Source organism: Prinia subflava, chromosome Z (assembly GCF_021018805.1).
Source record: "Prinia subflava isolate CZ2003 ecotype Zambia chromosome Z, Cam_Psub_1.2, whole genome shotgun sequence".
Taxonomy (NCBI): domain Eukaryota; kingdom Metazoa; phylum Chordata; class Aves; order Passeriformes; family Cisticolidae; genus Prinia; species Prinia subflava.
In genome coordinates this window covers 44,253,348-44,270,932 of record NC_086283.1, presented here as the reverse complement: position 1 = coordinate 44,270,932, position 17,585 = coordinate 44,253,348, and the positions used below count along the sequence as shown (strand labels likewise).

Below are 17,585 nucleotides of genomic sequence, written 5' to 3'. Positions count from 1 at the left end.
CCCATTTAACTGGGAAAACACAGCTTTGTCATGCCAGGCTGTTTAAAGACCCTCATTTATGGAATCATTTTGCAAATACTGATATGTACTGGTATGTGGTGATGCTTGAGCTCCTGGTATGATGGGATTTGGGAGCCTGATGGCAAACTGTCCACACCTGCAGCTAAAATGCTATCATGTCCATGGTTGTGTTAAGAGAAATAAAGATTAGATTTTCCATCCAGGGGAAGTTCCAGCAGTTTCTGGTTGCAGGGTAGGAACATTTTGCGCACTTTTGAGGCTGAGCACAAATACTTTGAAATTATAGTATAGAGTATAAAGCAGTCATCAGTTGTTAAATTACCTGCTGTTACCAGTGATCTGCCTTCTCTCAGATTGTTTTATGAACACAAGTGATTCTTACATGTCTTGCTTGCTCTTTCTTCCCTCTCTTGACTTCAGATGAGACTTCAGTTCATATTCTCCATACTCTGTGTAACAGAACACTGCCATGGGGTTTTTCTTTTCCCATAGTTGAAAGAGCTCTTGTCCCACCACAAAGTTAGTAATTATGCCAGCAGAGGACCAAAAGAGCCATTTGTCCTCTGTAATTCTGAAGATTCCACTCACCTTAGAATGGACTCTGGCATTTGTATGGGAAGAGGAAGAGACTTGGAACAGGCCACTGCTTCAGTGCTAGTCACAAAATAATTGTGGTGTGCAAGTATGATAAAATAAAAACTCATTCTTGCTGTCTAGTGGATATGAACTTCAGTTACTGATGTGGTGGTGTTTTTTTTATTTTGCCACTAAAGACAAGCATTGCCAATTTGGTATTTAAAGGAAGGGAAATTTCCCTCCCCCACTTTCCTCCCACTTTTTTTTTACCTTCTTGAAAAACTTTTGAAAGCAACTAACCCATTCTTCCTAGCAGGAAAGGCAGAGCAAATGGAATGAATAATCAAACTAGGCATGGACCAAGGGAAAGAGTTTTGTTAAACACAAATGTGAAAAGAAGATACAGAAGCATGGGAACACACAGAGGGCAGGGATGATGTGTTAACTCAGGTCCTTGCTTGTGTACTAGGAAGAAAATCAGCCTTTAAATCTAGGAAAAAATACTTGTTTGGCTTTTTTTTTTTGCTAGTAGATCGTATTCCTGCAATTAGCTAATAAAATTGAATGATTTAAAAAAATGTTGGTCTTTATAAGCAGGTCTTTTTTTTATTTTTTAACACTGTTCCTTGGAGGGTAAAAAAGCCCTCCAAAGTAATATTTTCACGTTCACCTAAAAAAAAGTCATATTTTCATGTCTACCTCTCTGTTTGTTTTGTGTGTGTGTTATTCCTAGATTTAGAGCAGCTTCACTCCTCTGTTCTTTCTTAAATTCCTCCTTTAGAGTTCTTCTCTTTGGGTCAGTACTTAAATATTTATCTCATTGACATGATCTGTTGCTTACCACTGCTTACCACTTAACCTCACTTGGAGAAAGCCCATTATCTAGTTTAAACCTGTTGTTTTAAAGCTGTTGAGAGATTATCTTTTCCAGATCCAGCGGTGTACATTGATGGCTGTGTAACTTCTAGTTGTTTATCATTGCCATGATTGTTAGTTTGTCCCTAGTTTGGCCCATGGAAGAATTTGTGAGTGCTCCTGAGTATTTCAGGCAGAACTGGCCAAAGAATGGATTTGTGGAGATGGCTTCTTCTTAAGCAAGTGCAAGCGCTTTTACTTGAAATGAATTAGATCAAAGAAAAGCTATTGGCATGTCTACAGGTTTCTGACAGGACTGTTTGTAGTATACCTGTTTGCTGAATGAATGTTTTTCTGCTTTTTTTGGTGAAAATATTATCTTGTGACCTCTTTTGATAGTCTGATATGAATACAGAGTCTGGAACAGCATTTATACTGATGGGAAGGATTGAGAGCTTGGACATGGTGATAAATTTTGAGAATTTCTCTGGTAAGAGTAGGAGGACAAAGCCATAAACATTGCTTAAATAAGCAGAGGGTGCACCTGTGTAACATAGATAAAGTATTAAGCATATGATTTGGTTTTGAAAAGCTAAATTTTGAAAACAAAATAAAATCACCACAAAAAACCTTCTGTGTTACATAAGGAAAAGACTATTTTTTGTTGTTGTTGTTTATATTTACAGTTAGAATAAACTAAGAATCTTTTTTTAGGGCGTCCAAGATGGATCTCAAGTGTGCTCTGGAAGAATGTTCAATGGCACTGAACTTATTTCTAAATAATAAGTTCTCTGAAGCGCTGGAACTACTGCGTCCATGGTAAGATTCTGTTATTTTCTGAAGTTGTTGTAAACAGACAGTATCTAATACCTGAAGATCAATTTAAAGCTTCTGAAGAGAGTAGGTTTAATTTATTCTATTTTATCTGAAAGTATTTTTCCATATTTGGGTTTTTTAATTTTTTGGGTCATTAAAACCATCTCAAAAACCGTTGATGAAGCACTGAATTGTTATGTTAGAATTTGTCTTTCCTCACACAGGGGAGAAAAGCTGGGGAGCAGGACCCCAGCTTTCAGTTCAGTGCATCTTTGATCAAATAATTTGTACAACGAAGCTGCTTTTGTCAAAAAGAAAAGCTGGAACAAAACTCCAGAATACTCTTTTCATTGTGTTTTATATTATGTTGGAGTCTGGTGTTTATCTTTAAGCTCATTTTCCGATCTTCTAACTAATTCTCCTTGTTCCCCTGTTGTCTTTCTTCCACTGAGAAGAAAAGCATGGCAGTGCAGATGTAGAGAGTTAAAGAATATGGAGAGTTTAATGGGTGAAACTTGTGTTTTTGTGGGGAGGCGGCCGGGGTGGCTGATCTTTAGGACTGGGATCTGAATCCCATCCACCGTTCTTTTCCTGTCTGTGTCCGAAAGGAGCACATGGTATTGAGGGTGTGTTGGCAAGATGGATATGTAGCCCATATTAACAGAATGGAGTAATGTTCTTGCTCTGCAGTTTGGGGCTAGCAAGAGTAGATTAAGGATGATGTGTTGATGTTGTATGAGCAAGTTCAAGGACAGCTTTAAATGAAACGTGAGAAGGATCACACACCTACCAGGTCGTTTGCTTTTAGTGCTCTGGAGAGCTCAAGTGAGGAAGGCGGTAGGCCAGGGATACTATCTCTTAAAATTAGCTGTAGTTAAGCTCATTGGAAGATGACATTACTAGGTTATATTCTCAGGTCTGTTACTTTCCTGCTTAATTCTTCTGTCTTTTCACAAATAATTACAAGTGCCTCTGCATTTAATTTTGTATTGCAATGTAAAATGTTGCTTAAATGCACAAGATTCGCGTTTTCCCCAGGTCCAAAGATAGTATGTACCATGCACTTGGATACAGCACTATTTTAGTTATGCAAGCTGCAATGACCTTTGAACAGCAGGATATACAAATGGGAATTTCTACAATGAAGGATGCTTTGCAAACCTGCCAAAGGTAAGCCCAACCAAGCCCAACCACTGTGAGATACTGAACCAATAAGCATTCTTTGTGAAATACCCCAGTTCTTTGTATGCTTTTAAAGCAGACTCTTGTCTGTATGATAGTGGTCTAAATTTTCAAAGGTGGAGTAAGTCCCACTACAGAATTATTACTGGTGAGGATATTTTTCTATATGGTATTGTGGAAACAACAGACTTGTCCTGCCTGGGTATTAATAGCCAGTAAAGTTAGTTAGATGGTTGGTTCACTGTGTAGACCTACACATAAGCTGACATTACACAATTGAGCTGTCTGAGCTATTGACAACTGTGACTTTTTGTTTTCCAACAGTTTAAAGGCCTATACTTTGAATTTTCCCTCTCAGCGTGAAAAGTGGGTTTTTTTTAAATTGTTTCGAAAGGTTGAACCAATAGTCTAATACAATTAAGCTTGTACTAAGGTTTCTTCTGAAAACCAAATAAGTTATTGTCGTTACAAATGTGTTTAGCTTACCTTAAAATGAAAGAGCTATTATTCACATCAGAAATCATCTCAACTGAACATTTTGCTTCTGGTCTTCCTTCGAACAGCCAAAAAAACTTAGAAAATGGGTTGTGAAAGCTAAAGTTTTACCAAACCTCTGACAAAAGTAGAAATTATTTCTGCTTTACTGGTCCTTCATCATATTGGTTAGGCTATATTTTATCACAATGATTTAAGAAATGTCTGCTAAATATTAGTTTAGACATTTAACACCACCACCTTTGCCATGGCAAAAAAGAGGAGTCGAGAAAACGTTATCAGGTGCTGTCTGAAGAAGAGAAGGTGTCAGCAGTTTCTGCATCTTTTTCGATGTGCTATCAATTTGCAGTTTCATCTGAACTATGTTGTTTAGTGTGTCAGAAGATTAGATGTCCCTCTCGTCCAGACAGCTGCAGTACAGGATTTCATCTCTGCAGGATGTAAACTCTAATTCATGAGTACTCTGGTCTAGTCTGTCACAAAACTCATAAAAATGCAAGGGAAAGGCAATTAAACGTTCAAAGGTGAAGAATTAGCATAACTATGTGTACCTTAATTAACTCTTTTCTTGCATGCATTATATTAATGTGTAGTGTCATAATCTTGTTGTCAGGATCCCATAACTATCTATGTGAAGAGTAGTGTAAACAAATGATAAGCTAATGCTTAATATTTATAATCAGTGACTCCCTGGCTTACAGAGTGCATTCACTTTCTGAATGTAGAGTTGTTTCCCTAGCTTCTTCATAAAGCTGAGTTGTTTGTAATTTTTTGTCAAAAATTAGGTTTTGTAGTTAAAACATGTACAATTGAGATCTCTTGGAAGTAAAGTACGTGATTGTTTTGGCATTTTATCCAGCATAAACCACCATAAAATGCTAAAGCATAGACATTGATAATACAGCTCTTTGTTATTTTTTCATTCTAATTCTGAGTGCGAGTTTAAGAAACAGGAAAAAACAATTCATAAAACTTTGAAGTCCAATTCAAGTGTCTTGCCCAGCATTAGAGACATCTCTGCAGCTGGTGAGAGGTAGTGGGGTTGAAGCTGCTATACATCTAAAGTAGATGAATTAAAGTTGCAAGCATGCATTTAATCTTGGATAGGCTTCTTAGCCTTGAGGCATCCAAGTCTTTAGACTACTGAAAGAATTGAAACAGCTGAAAAATTATCATTTTGCTAAGAACCTCTGTAAATTTTGGTTGGAAATTATTAGGAATTCCAATAGTTAAATTCAGGTTTGTGTTGAAATGTATGGCTTTCTTTTCTTCCATGCACAACTTACTTAGATTCAGGAAAAGAAGCACAGTGGTGGAATCCTTGTCCAATCTAGTTTCTAAACAGACAGTGGATCAGTTGAGTGAAGGTAAGTTGTTAAATAATGCAGTTAAAATTAAAAAATGAAAAAAGCTCAAAACTACCCCTACCAATGTGTACAAATATGCTTAACTCTGTGACTTGACTAGTATTTTACAGTAATAAACATGCAAACCATGTATATAATCTTTTTTTTTTTTTCTAATTTGAATGCAAAGCTTCAGTGGAGAATTCAGCCTAACTTTTTTGTCTCTGAGCATGCATGAATTAAGAAAGGAATGCCTTTCACAACACATTATAGGACTGAAGGGAAATTTCCTATTTTTTTACTAAAAACGGCTCCCAAAAGTTTACGAATCATTGATGCAGAGGAGTACATCCTTGTCATTAGTTGCACTGGAATCTGAATATATTAACAAGTTTTGTGCTTGTCTGTTTTGCCTTAAGGTGTTTTGGGAAATGTATCAGTACATTGTTCATGGCTCTGAAAATGCTGATCTCCTATTTCTGATTCAGGCAGAATCAAGTATGCATTTTTTTCTAACCTGGCACAAGAATCCTCTTTAATACTTGGACACATCAAACTCACCACGTATGCACTGTACATACAGCAGCCTTGTGCATGTGGCTGGTCTTGCAGCATGGGTGCGGAGCAACTCGTGTCATGTGTGTTAAATCAAATGTACTTTAGCGCTGCATGAAGAGACACAGTCTGCCTGGGGCTTTCAGTTTGTTAAGCATGACTTGGTGAAAACCTGTTCATAATGTCTCAGTGGATGTAGGAAAAGTCTGAACCTCCGTAAGCATTGCCATTCATCTACAGAATCCTCTTGTAAGACGTGGAAGGAGGGCTGAAAGTCTGAGTTGCTGTGGGCTGTTAAGCTTAGAATCAATGAGAAGTACAGGAGGCCATCTACCAGAATGTCTAATAGCTTTTGCTATAGACTGAGGTCAGCTCTGACAATATTTTGACAATAATTATTCTCAGTTTTGTCTGAGAAGAAGGGAAATAGAAGAATTCTGTTGGGATTTGTGTGTTACAGCTATTAGTCAGCAGTTACTGAAATGGCAACAGCAGAATTTTGCTTTTTTTTTTTTTCCCTTGTCTTGGCAGCATTTTGTTTGTTCCATTGACCCCAAGAAGGCAATATTGACAATGATTTTGCTGATAGTAAATAACTTTTCTTTCTTATACAGAGGAAATGCATGCTGAAATCTGCTATGCTGAATGCTTATTGCAGAAAGCAGCTCTCACCTTCGTACAGGTAAAGTCAATTTTTGATTTTGTGTGACTGTGTAATGAGAGATTAGTACTTGTAAAACATCATTCCAACAATAGATGTTATATTTAAAACCAATTTTTTTTGCTGTGAATGTTATTTCATGGCAGTGATTGAAAGTATGGTAAATCCTGTGCTGTTCAGCAAAGTTCTCTCTTTGTATGAATAACCGAAGACAATATTCAGATACCAAGGTATCACCCTAAAGTGATGTGGCTGTGTTATACTAGGTGGTATGTTTAAATGATTTGCATCATATTGAACAGCGTCCTGTGCCCGTATAAAAATATGTTCAAGTGTGAGGAAGTGTGTTGTTTGAAACCGCAAGTCACCTTTTGCATGAACAAATAGAATGTTTTCCAACTAGCATAACTTCAGCTGGTGCACACACATAATTTCCAATTCAGTCTTGCTGTCTATGCACATGGTGTCAGGAATAATACAGTAACAAATGTTTATAAAATGGGCATGCCTTAGCATTGCTGAGGTAACAATTCAGCTCACAGAAAGATCTGGTATTTTATACTGTGTAGTGCTGTTGATTTAGGTTGTGGTTCAGCGACTTCATGCTACAGAGTTTTCAAGTTCAATTTGGAATTTTATTCCTGTAAACAGGAGTTAGTCATACTTTTTTAACATATGTGAGCGTTTAGCAAGTATTTATTGAATATATTTTGGATCATCTCTTCCAGTATTAATTATGAGAAAGCAGTGAGGCTCATAGATACTAAGGTCAGATTAAGTTCCTTTGGCAAATACTTATAAACTACTTGATCCAGTATTTGGCTGGAAGTATCAGGAAATACTATTAATGGAATGCCAGTCTTCCCTATAGCTTGGATGCTCCTTTACTAACTACTTGGAAGCAACCCTCTTTATTTTTGTTGGGTGGCTGGAATCTGTTCTAACCATGAAAAGAATCTTGAAACACTTGTTGAAGGAGGTGAGTTAGGACTGTATAAAATAATAAAAAACCCCTTAGATGTATATTTTCTCTAAAACACCACATCTGTATTGCTGTAATACCCCACTCTGCTGAGTGCTGTGCTGCCCCATATTTTTTGTCTTTGGCTGACCATGATTCATCTTAGGATGGTGATGATAACAAAACCACTCAGAGCAAAATAGAATTCTTGTACTGAAACACTTGCATTTGGGTGTTCAGACTTGCAGACAAGATAGATGAGGTCTTTTGAAATAGTGATCCTTTTATGGAAGCTAGAATTTCCTTTGGTTGATCTTTCTGAGGCCTTTTTTTTTGGTGCTTTTTCATTTTCCACATTGTGTATACCGTCTCTAAGTATATAAGTTGCATTCCTGAAATGCCAGCAGGTGTTCTTTCTTGTGAATTCTAGGAGGAAAAAATTCATCCTATTGAACTGATAATGTCTTGCTTTTCAGGAATTTAGTTTTGATGACAAGCACATTGTGGCTTTGTTTTGATTTTTGTAGAGGTTAGTAAGTACATAAATTGAGTAATACATGCATACTTTTGATCAGCAATGGAATTTCGTCTGTTTACGGTTTGTCTTCTGCCAGTTTCTATAGGCTTCCTTGCATATGTCAGAATCACCATTTCCAAATGTTTGAAACAGTTCCTGCAGCACCATCTGGTGGAGAGCTTCTTGGTTCATTTATATACGTTGCAAATTCTGCTAAAAGCAACACTTTGGCTCTCCTTTTCACCTCTCTCTTCAGTTTAAAATTTTGTAACATGCAACAAAGAAATGTTTCCCTGATAACTTAGAGCAACTGTTAATGTCAGTCTTGGAGACACATCTAGTAACTGAAAAACATTTTCAGTGTTTCCTGTGATGTTAACTTATAAATAAATGTAAATGTAGCTGGAGAATTTTTATGTACGTGTTATGTGTAATATGAATGCACAATATTTTACAGTTAAATCTTTTTCTTCCAGGATGAAAATATGATCAACTTTATCAAAGGTGGCCTCAAAATTAGGACAAGTTACCAAATATACAAGTAAGCTATTAGAAAACATTAATATAAGCAGTTGGAGTGGCGTAAAAGCCCCCAAAATAGAAAGGAATATTTTTGTGTCAATCATAGTCATTAATAAAATTTATATGTCGTATTTCCCCTTCCCTCCTTTTTTTTTCTCCACTGCAAGGGAATGTCATCAGGTGCTGCAGATGACTCAGGGGAACAAAAGCAAAAATGAAACGTACTACCAGTTTGAAGGAGGAGTAAAACTTGGAATTGGAGCATTCAACTTGGTATGACTTCTTCCACTACAGAAAGGGCATTGGGATAATTCAGTAGGACTGTCTTTCTTTGTATATACAGTACTGTAACTGATTTAACATTTACATATTTGTAAAATAGAGATACAGGCTTTGGAGACTTTATGCCATATGAAAGCAGCTGCAATGCCTGCATGCGTTCTGACATGCATACTTTCTGGGTTATTTCTACTAGTTTATTCTGAACTGTTTAATTTGCTGAGAATAGCTAATGTATGTATTTCTGAAGTGAAAAAGCAGCTTCATCTACCTGTGTGTAGCAGGATTTTTAAAGATGCTTACACTGTGGTTACACAATAGCAGGAATGACTGTTTAGTTCTAACTCCGCCATGTATCCTGTTCTTTTGCTTCAGTGACATACTCCAGATTCATATAGATAATAATAGAAGAATGAACAATAGTTTACTGAGTTTGTGTAAAAGAAAATAGCATTTTTTTATGATTTGCCACAGTTAACTTTTGACATCTATCATGGCAATGGTGAAAGTTGATTTCTGTCAATATGTTAATTTCTGTGTCATTCTTGATTGGAGATTGCCAATTTTGAGTTTGGTCAGAAGAGCTCAGGTCTATCTGCAGCAGAATTTAAAATTCAAGCAACTGTGTTCATAAGTGCTCTGACCTCTCCTATTCTTCATGGAGTGTTCTCAGTAGGAGGCTTAACAGAAAAAATGTCTGATGGGCAGAATGTATTAGGGGGAATGGAGCTTTCTAAAAACTGACCCTCAAGTAGACATGCTTCTTAATGCTCATTGAAAAGGTGGTTATGGTGTTTGTACATTTTCTTTTGTGTAAGATGTGGAGTATGCAGTTACAGAGGGAACAAAAATGCCTATAATAGAGGGCTAAAGGATTGTAGCAACAGCTAGTATTTCTAAAACCATTATGCTCTCTGATCTGCTGGTTCAGTGCTCCAGAGGAGGAACAAATGGAGCTTCTGTTAGACTCCCAATAAAATGGAGTAGTGGTAAAGGAAGATGACAGTTGTAGGTTGTAAGTAAGACTAGAATAGATAAGACTTTCATGCCAGAAGACCCACAATTTTCAAGCATTTCTGACCAGCTGAAAGTGGAAACATCTGTCATCATCTGAGGAAGCACAGCTGGACTAATTTCATACTGGATGATCATCACAATTCTGAGCATGCATGTTTACTTTCAAGTTCTTTCATGTTTTACTTTTTTACTAATGTGTAATAGCATTTAACATAGTAGCTAGCCTTTTTGGTTCATGTTTATAGCAATTCAACTTTTTTTTGAAGTGTACATATTTTTAATTATCCTTTTATTTTTAAATATATTTCAGATGCTGTCACTTTTACCAGGAAGGATCCTCCGACTTTTAGAATTTATTGGATTTTCTGGCAATAGGGTATTGGATTTGATACTTGCTTTTTCAAATTATTTTTTTCTCAGATAAAAGACTGGATGAATTTAATGTAATATATTCCACGCTAGAAGTATAATCTTGATTGTTTATCAGTATTTCAGTGTTGTTAAAAAGACAAATGGGTTGGATGATGTAGGCATAAAAGCACATATGGTGATAGCGGTCTTTAACAACCATAGGAAATGGTTGTTAATACCAGTTTACTTGAGAGGAGATTTTGCCAATGCGATTTCCTTTCCTTTTGCTGGTCCTTAAGTAGAGAATATCAGCTTTCTTTTCTGATGTAGTCAGAAATTGACGTTCCTCACCAGTGACTGAGGGTGAAATCACAGTTCCGCATTTTTCCACCCAAAATCTCAGCCCATGTCTTTGGAAAAAAGAATTTCTGAATATCATGTGTCACCCTGGAATCTAAGTCCATCTTTCTCTCATGGATCAGAAAAATATTTGTAATTTGTTTTGTGAGTATTTTAAAGCTCTTTAAATCTCTTTTTGATGCCCATAAGAAGCAAAAAACCCAAACAAAACTCAAGCAAAAAACCCTAATAAAATAACCCACAGAATTCAGTACATGGAGGAACTTCAAGTTATTAATGCTATAGTCACCATATGGTCTTATTGCTGTTAGCTTGACTGCAATATGGTTCTCCTGTTGTAAAATTAGACTTCACATAGAGACCTGTTCATTCTGTTTCTTCCTCTGAAAAACTTGGTTCATGCTGCAGCTCTTCCAAAATACATGTTTTTCCCTGACTAAAAATGCAAAAAAGACTGAAAGAAAAGGAATGATTTTGAAATACCACAATTTTTTTGTGTGGTGCTTGAATTCCCCTATAATTCATCAAGTTGCTGTGCAGTAAAACTGATCTATGAATATGTGTTTTGAGGCAAAATTTTGTTTCTGAGAAGTCACTGCTTTTGGTCAGGGAAGCTCTGAACTCATCTCAACACCCCCAGACAGTCAAGCTGTTATGTACTGGGTCTAAATAGGAATGTAAGGGTCTCATGTGTTAAGAGCTGTGTAAGGCTCCCTGAATCTGTATCTGTCTTTAAACACTGATGTTTCAGCTGAGATAATATTTTGGTCAGAACCTAAAAGTAGTGGAAGAGAACTGATGGAAGAGAATTGAGCATAATCAGGGTTTTCTATGAAGGAAGACTCACACCAACAAGTAGCACTGGAAGAGTTGGGAGAGTTTACCACCAAACATAGGTTGAAGGATGTTAGTCTGAAAGGCTCATAGTCATAACATAATGGGAAAGCATTGTAGACCTGTGTGTCTGCATGGTTCATGTGATGTTCCCATTTCACCAGAGCACTGAAATGCATGATTTTATTAAGAGTTAGATTAGTCTTCTCCTTCCTGAGTGCTATTAGCTGTGACCGAAATGTTTTGGAAGGGGGTTGTGTTGGATTTGAGATAAGTACTGAATTATGAAATACTTACATCTGAAAGGAAAACTGAATTTTGGTTAGCCAGAAGTAATTAATAGTAACTCTGTATACTCATAGTTAATTCTGCATGTGTTTGTGATATTTCTTAGGAGTTGGGCCTCTGCCAACTACGGGAAGGCGCATCTGGCAGCAGTTTGAGGGCCATTCTGTGTACTTTCACCCTGTTGGTTTATCATACTTACGTCTCCTTAATCCTTGGTGAGACCACTGTGTAGCTTTTCAGTCATGCTACACCTTATGATAGATATTGTGATTTGTTTTTATAACTGAATTTCAAAATTGTGGCCAAATAGAGGTTTGCTGTATATTTAATTATGATCTAAAATTAATATCCATCACAAAGCTGTGTCTGCAGAAACAGTGAGGGTAGATAGTATTATACCAACATCGTGCTTCATTTGCAGGGCTGTCTCAACAGCAAAATACTGCAAAACAGTATCGAGTTATAAAAGTCATTATCCATAAATTACCATCAGGTGTTATGAAAACTATCTCCAGAAAAAAGCCTATACACCAGAATTAATTGCTTTTGCCATTTAGAGCTAAAAGTCATATGCCTTTTTGCCAGATATTTTCACATTCTTTAATATTTAAGTATTTTAGTACTTGTCCCTCAGGCTCATCAGGAAATTAAGGAGAACTTCATTTCTTCCAGCATCACTTGTATTTCATTACTGAGTTCAAAATTAGGAGAAGAGGCAGCTGAGGAATGTTTTCCTAACTTGCTAAAGCAATTAAAGGGATTTAAAAATACAACTAAGATCAATAATAGAACAGTCTAAAAAAATTCCTGTAAATTCTAGTCTGTTTCTACTCACAGACATTTAGTGTTTTTAAAGCACTTAGTATCTTTGGGACAAGAATTAAGTTTTATGAATATTGAACACAATATTATGAAATAATTCTGCTTTCACATAAAGCAATCATCCATTGATCTGTCAAACATGATTTGAAAACAAAATCTTAGTCTATGAAAGTTGGATTTTTTTAAGTACATTGAGGTTGGTTTATTATGTTTTCTAGGTATGGGGGAAGCCAACCTACAGGAAGCAGACAGTCTCCTCGAACCCTACCTCCAGAAATTTCCAAATGTGCGTATTTTTAATAAATTTTGTAACAGAAACATACTTCCATAAGCTCACACTCCTAACTGGTTATTTTTCTCATCTCTTTTCAAGGGTTCCATCATTCTATTTTATGCTGCCAGAATAGACATACTGAAAGGAAATTTTGAAAAGGTAAGTATTTTTTTTCTTTCTAAGGTTCTTGTTTAGTGTTTAGCCTGAGGGGGGGAAAATAACTCATCTGTGTATCAGTTGGACTGATAAGTGTGCTGTTATCCCTGTTCACATTCACTGTCAGTATTAATTCCAGCCCTCTCTCTAAGTGAGACTGAAAGGGAAGTTTATCTCATTTTACTTGTTAGGTGTTTCCACCTGGGTGTAGGTGAGAATTTGCGCTGTAATTAGATACTGGTCTCACATGCAGTTGTAATTGAGCCAGTTTTTGTAATTCTTCCTTAACTTCCTTAACATAGGCACAATTGAGGTTCCAAGACTGCATAGCAGCCCAGCAAGAGTGGAAACAGATTCATCATCTCTGTTACTGGGAACTGATGTGGTGCTACACCTTCCAGCAGGACTGGCTTCAAGCATATCGGTATGCAGACCTGCTCAGCAAAGAGAGCAGGTGGTCTAAGGTAAATGGGCAGGTGGACATTGTTGTGATATACCAGTGGTCTCTACAGTTAAAGTTACTTTTCCTTTTGCACAATGAAAAGGTATAATGTTTGCCTTCCTGAGAAACTCATAAGCAAAGACACAATGGCACCAAAATGTTTTAACTGGGTGGTTAAAGATGAATTTTTATTTCACGTTTTGAAGCAGCAGAACCATAAGCAGCACGCTTTGGCCCCTCCAGAAATGGAGGTACTTAGCCAAATTGGAAGAAGGAAGAGGGATAGGAAAACTGTAAACTTGTCTCTGAAGTCAAGAGCTAACACTCACTAGTAAAACTTGGCTGAAGAAACTGTGTTTGGTGTTTATAATCAGACATACCTACTCACCAGATGCTTTGTGGCACAAAATGAGAAAGGCTGCTGGGGACAGGATCTCACAAGAAAAGCTGGGCTATCAGATAACCTTTTATGCATTATTATTGTCTGTTCCTCTATAGGTTACTGTTTTATTATCTTAATTAAAAAGGGTATACATCTAATTCTTGGCAAAAGAGGAAGAGAACAGTGTATTTAACATGAAGTACAAGTTCTTTAATAGAATTATAGGGTTTTTTTTTCCTGCAAAACCCAGTTATTAAACTTTCCTTTAATCAGGACTCAGATATTTCTTTCTGTTCTTTTCAAGCATGTCTCTACATGTAATAAATTATATAATAACAGTAATGGACTTTAGAACAATTAAGTAATTTAACCTCATCTCTTGGACAGCAGTTTGCATCATAAATTCTCCTGTTCTTTGCAGGAAGTACCTTTAACTTTCTGACTAATATAAAATAGTAATAAATACATTAAAAATAAAATTACAGCATGAACTGTGTAACAAAGAGAATGCTAAACTTTTATAGTTCTACCTGCCTGAGAATTATGGAAACACTTTGCTGCAGCAATTGGTGTGAGAGATTTGTGTCTTTAATGTATTGGTTAAGCATGGAAAATTAGATGTGATAATCTGTTGCTGTTTCTTTTTGAAATAGGCAATATATGTATTCCAGAAGGCAGCAATTCTATGTATGCTTCCAGAGGATGATTTGAAGAGGACTGGTGAGGACATAGTGTCTTTATTCAGGTAAATTTTTATAAAGCAGCTGAATGTGCTCTCTTTTTCCTCCCACGTCTTTATCTTGTGTGATTTACTTCTTGCTTAGAACTATAAACTTTTCATTTTTTCTCTTTGCCTTTAGCATTTAAATTGCTTTTATCAGCAAGGATATATCCTACAGCTCTGATCTCCATGGTGCAAAATAATTTTAAGATGTTATATTTCAGAGAAAAACAGTAAATCTAACTGAAATGAGATGAAAAAAAATACCAATAAATAAGTTCCATTTTCCATTTTCCCTTCTTGTAGACAAGTGGATGGTCTAAAACAGAGAATTGCAGGAAAATCTATCCCAACTGAGAAGTTTGCAGTAAGGAAAGCTCGACGCTATGCATGTCCTCAACCAGTGAAGCTGATATTACCTGCCTTGGTATTTGTTCTTGCTTTGCTTTCATCCTTTTCAAAAAGAAAAATTTTACATTATAAAAAAATTTACATCATTATACAGGGAAGGAATAATATTGTCAGGTATTATGTGACTACATTTAAAGTTTTTTAAAGAAGTATTGCATTCATAAAATGTGATTTTTGTGAAAAGAATTAAGGACTGGATCATACCACAAACAAAGCAGCAGTCTGAAACAAGCACCAGATTTTTCATGTGAAAAGTTCAGCACACAGAAAACTGCATTCATGTTCTTTGAGTTGACATAATTTTAGTCTTGTCTTCTAGACTCCTTAGGACGTTAAGGAGTTCTTCGGTACTTTCTGTTTTTCTGATGAAATGAAGAGTGGTGATTGGTTTATGTTGGGTTTTTTTTCCTTGTATCAAGTCTGATTAAAACAAGCAGAAGTTAAAGATAGTTCATGAATGCTATTCTAATTTCCCATATTTTAACTTCAGTGTCATTACTATTGCAGTCTGCTTATATGTGCACAGCAACGATACTTTTCATATGTGTGTGCTAAAATCTTTGTACATGCATAATTAACCAACGACTTTACATGAAAAATCTAATTCAAGAAGGAATTTCTTATGTTAAAGCTCATTGATATAGAAAGAGGAGTCCAAAGAAAGTCAATCCACTGGCTCTAAAATTCATGCTGTATTAAATTGCGTGTAGAGGACTAAGTAAAATTTGTCTTGGGCTTGTACAGCAGAGTGCCTGTAAGTTGTGAGTATATATATTCGGTCTTGCTGTCAAATCCAGTATCTTTTAATTTGGGATTTTTTTCATCATGGATTAGGCATAACCAAACATAGTGAATGACTTATTTCAGTAAGTACAAATTAAACAAGACTGCAGAATTGAAACAAATCTAGCATGATGTAGTTGATGATGTTAATAACACTGTTTCAGACTTTGATAGAACCAGATTGTTTTCTCTGTCTGAAAACCTACATATTTACAGTAGAGATACAAGGGGAAATACTTCACCAACGTATTGTATCAGCTTCAAAATACCATTAAGGTTCATATTTCAGAGGTGTAATTTCAATTGCAGTAGAACAAATGATGCTCTAGTATGTGATGACTGAGTAAAGATCTTAGCTCCTTGTTGGTTAGCATTAAACCCTCATTCTCCTTAGGTTTTATGATCTGATAATGTATCAAAACAAGCTTATAGCTTATTGTTGTACTGAGGCATCTGGGAAGATTTGTTTCCAGGATTTGCCTTGGTTCTTTTCCAACAAGATACTGTAGAAGTTGTAGTAAAATCATATGTTGGATGTGGCTACTGGAATCACATTTTTATCCAGGAAGTTGTATCTGCTCCCAGTTTTGCTCTGTATAGAAGGTAATGGTTTATAGATTAGGGTGTGTATATATATATATATATATATATATATATGTATATGTGTGTGTGTGTGTATGTATATGTATATATAAATAAACATAAGAGTGCGGTTTTGGGTGCATACTTATATAAATGTACTGTATATACAAGCACACTCAAATGCACAACAAACTTACCTATCATGCTTTAGAAAGAACCTACTTTTTAGCTCTTTCTGTAGTTCATGTGGCAGAGGCCACCATCTGAACCTAAAGCATCCAGTTTTGCTGATGTGTTATGTGGATGATGGTAAACTGTCCTGAAAAATCTGTTCAGTTTAATTTTTGAAGATCTGTGAAAATACGTGATAGTAAAATCCATTAAAAAGGTGTCAGAACATTCAAAACTTAGAAACCCAGATTAACCTTGTCAACACATTCTTAGATGTTTTGCAGCAAAACAAGCTCTGATAGTATTTTTATGTACACAAAAATGTTCCACAACAGCCTTTTCAGAGGCACTCTTTAGTTAAATACTTATGGAGTTCCATGAGATTTTCTTACCTTTTTGTTTGGTTGGTTTTTGTTTTGGTTTGTTTTTTTTGATCAGGAAATGATGTATGTCTGGAATGGATTTGCAATTGTGGGGAAAAGAGCAGATCTCACTGAAAACTTATTGGTAACAATTGAAAAAGAAGAAACTGCTTTACAAAATGAAACTAGTAAGTGATCAGTTCAGATGAAATTAATAATCTTATAAAAAGTGCTGACATTTTCTATGCTTCTGTCTTCTGATATTCTGCAATGTGAGTGTTGGCTTTGACAATGTGCTAATTAAGTCCAAGTATGGAAATTTTGGAGCCACGTGAAAGTTAGGAGTGGTTCTTTAATATGTTCTTTATGCAGCTCGATTGATGCTGCAGACGAATACAGAAAACTCAAGGACATGAGGTTATTAGTTACAGAACATGACAGTTCTAGCTTAGTTTTTCTTGTCTTTGGCAGTGTTCTTGGACCATAATCTGCTAATGTCTTAAATGTCTAAAAAATACTTTTTCAAAACCAATTTATATTACACTTTGTTACAGAAGACATATGCTACATAGAATATGGCAAAATATAAAAGATATGATGAAGTGCTATGAATGAATCTGGTTTTTTGTTTTACTTGCTGACAAAATAAGACAGGTTTGCTAGTTGTAAAATGAAACATACTTAACAAATAAACTTTGAACGTGGTTTTACATCTTGGGGTAATGTTTAGAGAATCAGCCCACTTACTCCTAAAAGAATTGTAATTCAATTATTGCAACTGGTTTGCTGCACAAGTATTTGATTTTATCAGGTTTTATCAGGGTTGTTTTGTCACCTGTCATG

The 17,585-nt window shown here is 35.9% G+C and overlaps 1 protein-coding gene across 1 annotated transcript in view; it reads left to right on the top strand.

Annotated features, from left to right (window-relative positions):
* TTC39B (tetratricopeptide repeat domain 39B) overlaps positions 1-17,585 on the top strand; it is a 72,239-nt gene that overhangs the window by 46,070 nt on the left and 8,584 nt on the right. The window contains exons 3-16 of the mRNA XM_063422250.1: positions 2,167-2,271; positions 3,307-3,438; positions 5,236-5,312; positions 6,461-6,528; positions 8,462-8,526; positions 8,675-8,780; positions 10,114-10,179; positions 11,743-11,851; positions 12,677-12,744; positions 12,832-12,891; positions 13,191-13,352; positions 14,366-14,457; positions 14,740-14,860; positions 16,819-16,930. Of these exons, the coding sequence (XP_063278320.1) occupies positions 2,167-2,271; positions 3,307-3,438; positions 5,236-5,312; positions 6,461-6,528; positions 8,462-8,526; positions 8,675-8,780; positions 10,114-10,179; positions 11,743-11,851; positions 12,677-12,744; positions 12,832-12,891; positions 13,191-13,352; positions 14,366-14,457; positions 14,740-14,860; positions 16,819-16,930 (1,343 nt within the window). The remainder of the gene's footprint in view (positions 1-2,166; positions 2,272-3,306; positions 3,439-5,235; positions 5,313-6,460; positions 6,529-8,461; positions 8,527-8,674; positions 8,781-10,113; positions 10,180-11,742; positions 11,852-12,676; positions 12,745-12,831; positions 12,892-13,190; positions 13,353-14,365; positions 14,458-14,739; positions 14,861-16,818; positions 16,931-17,585) is intronic.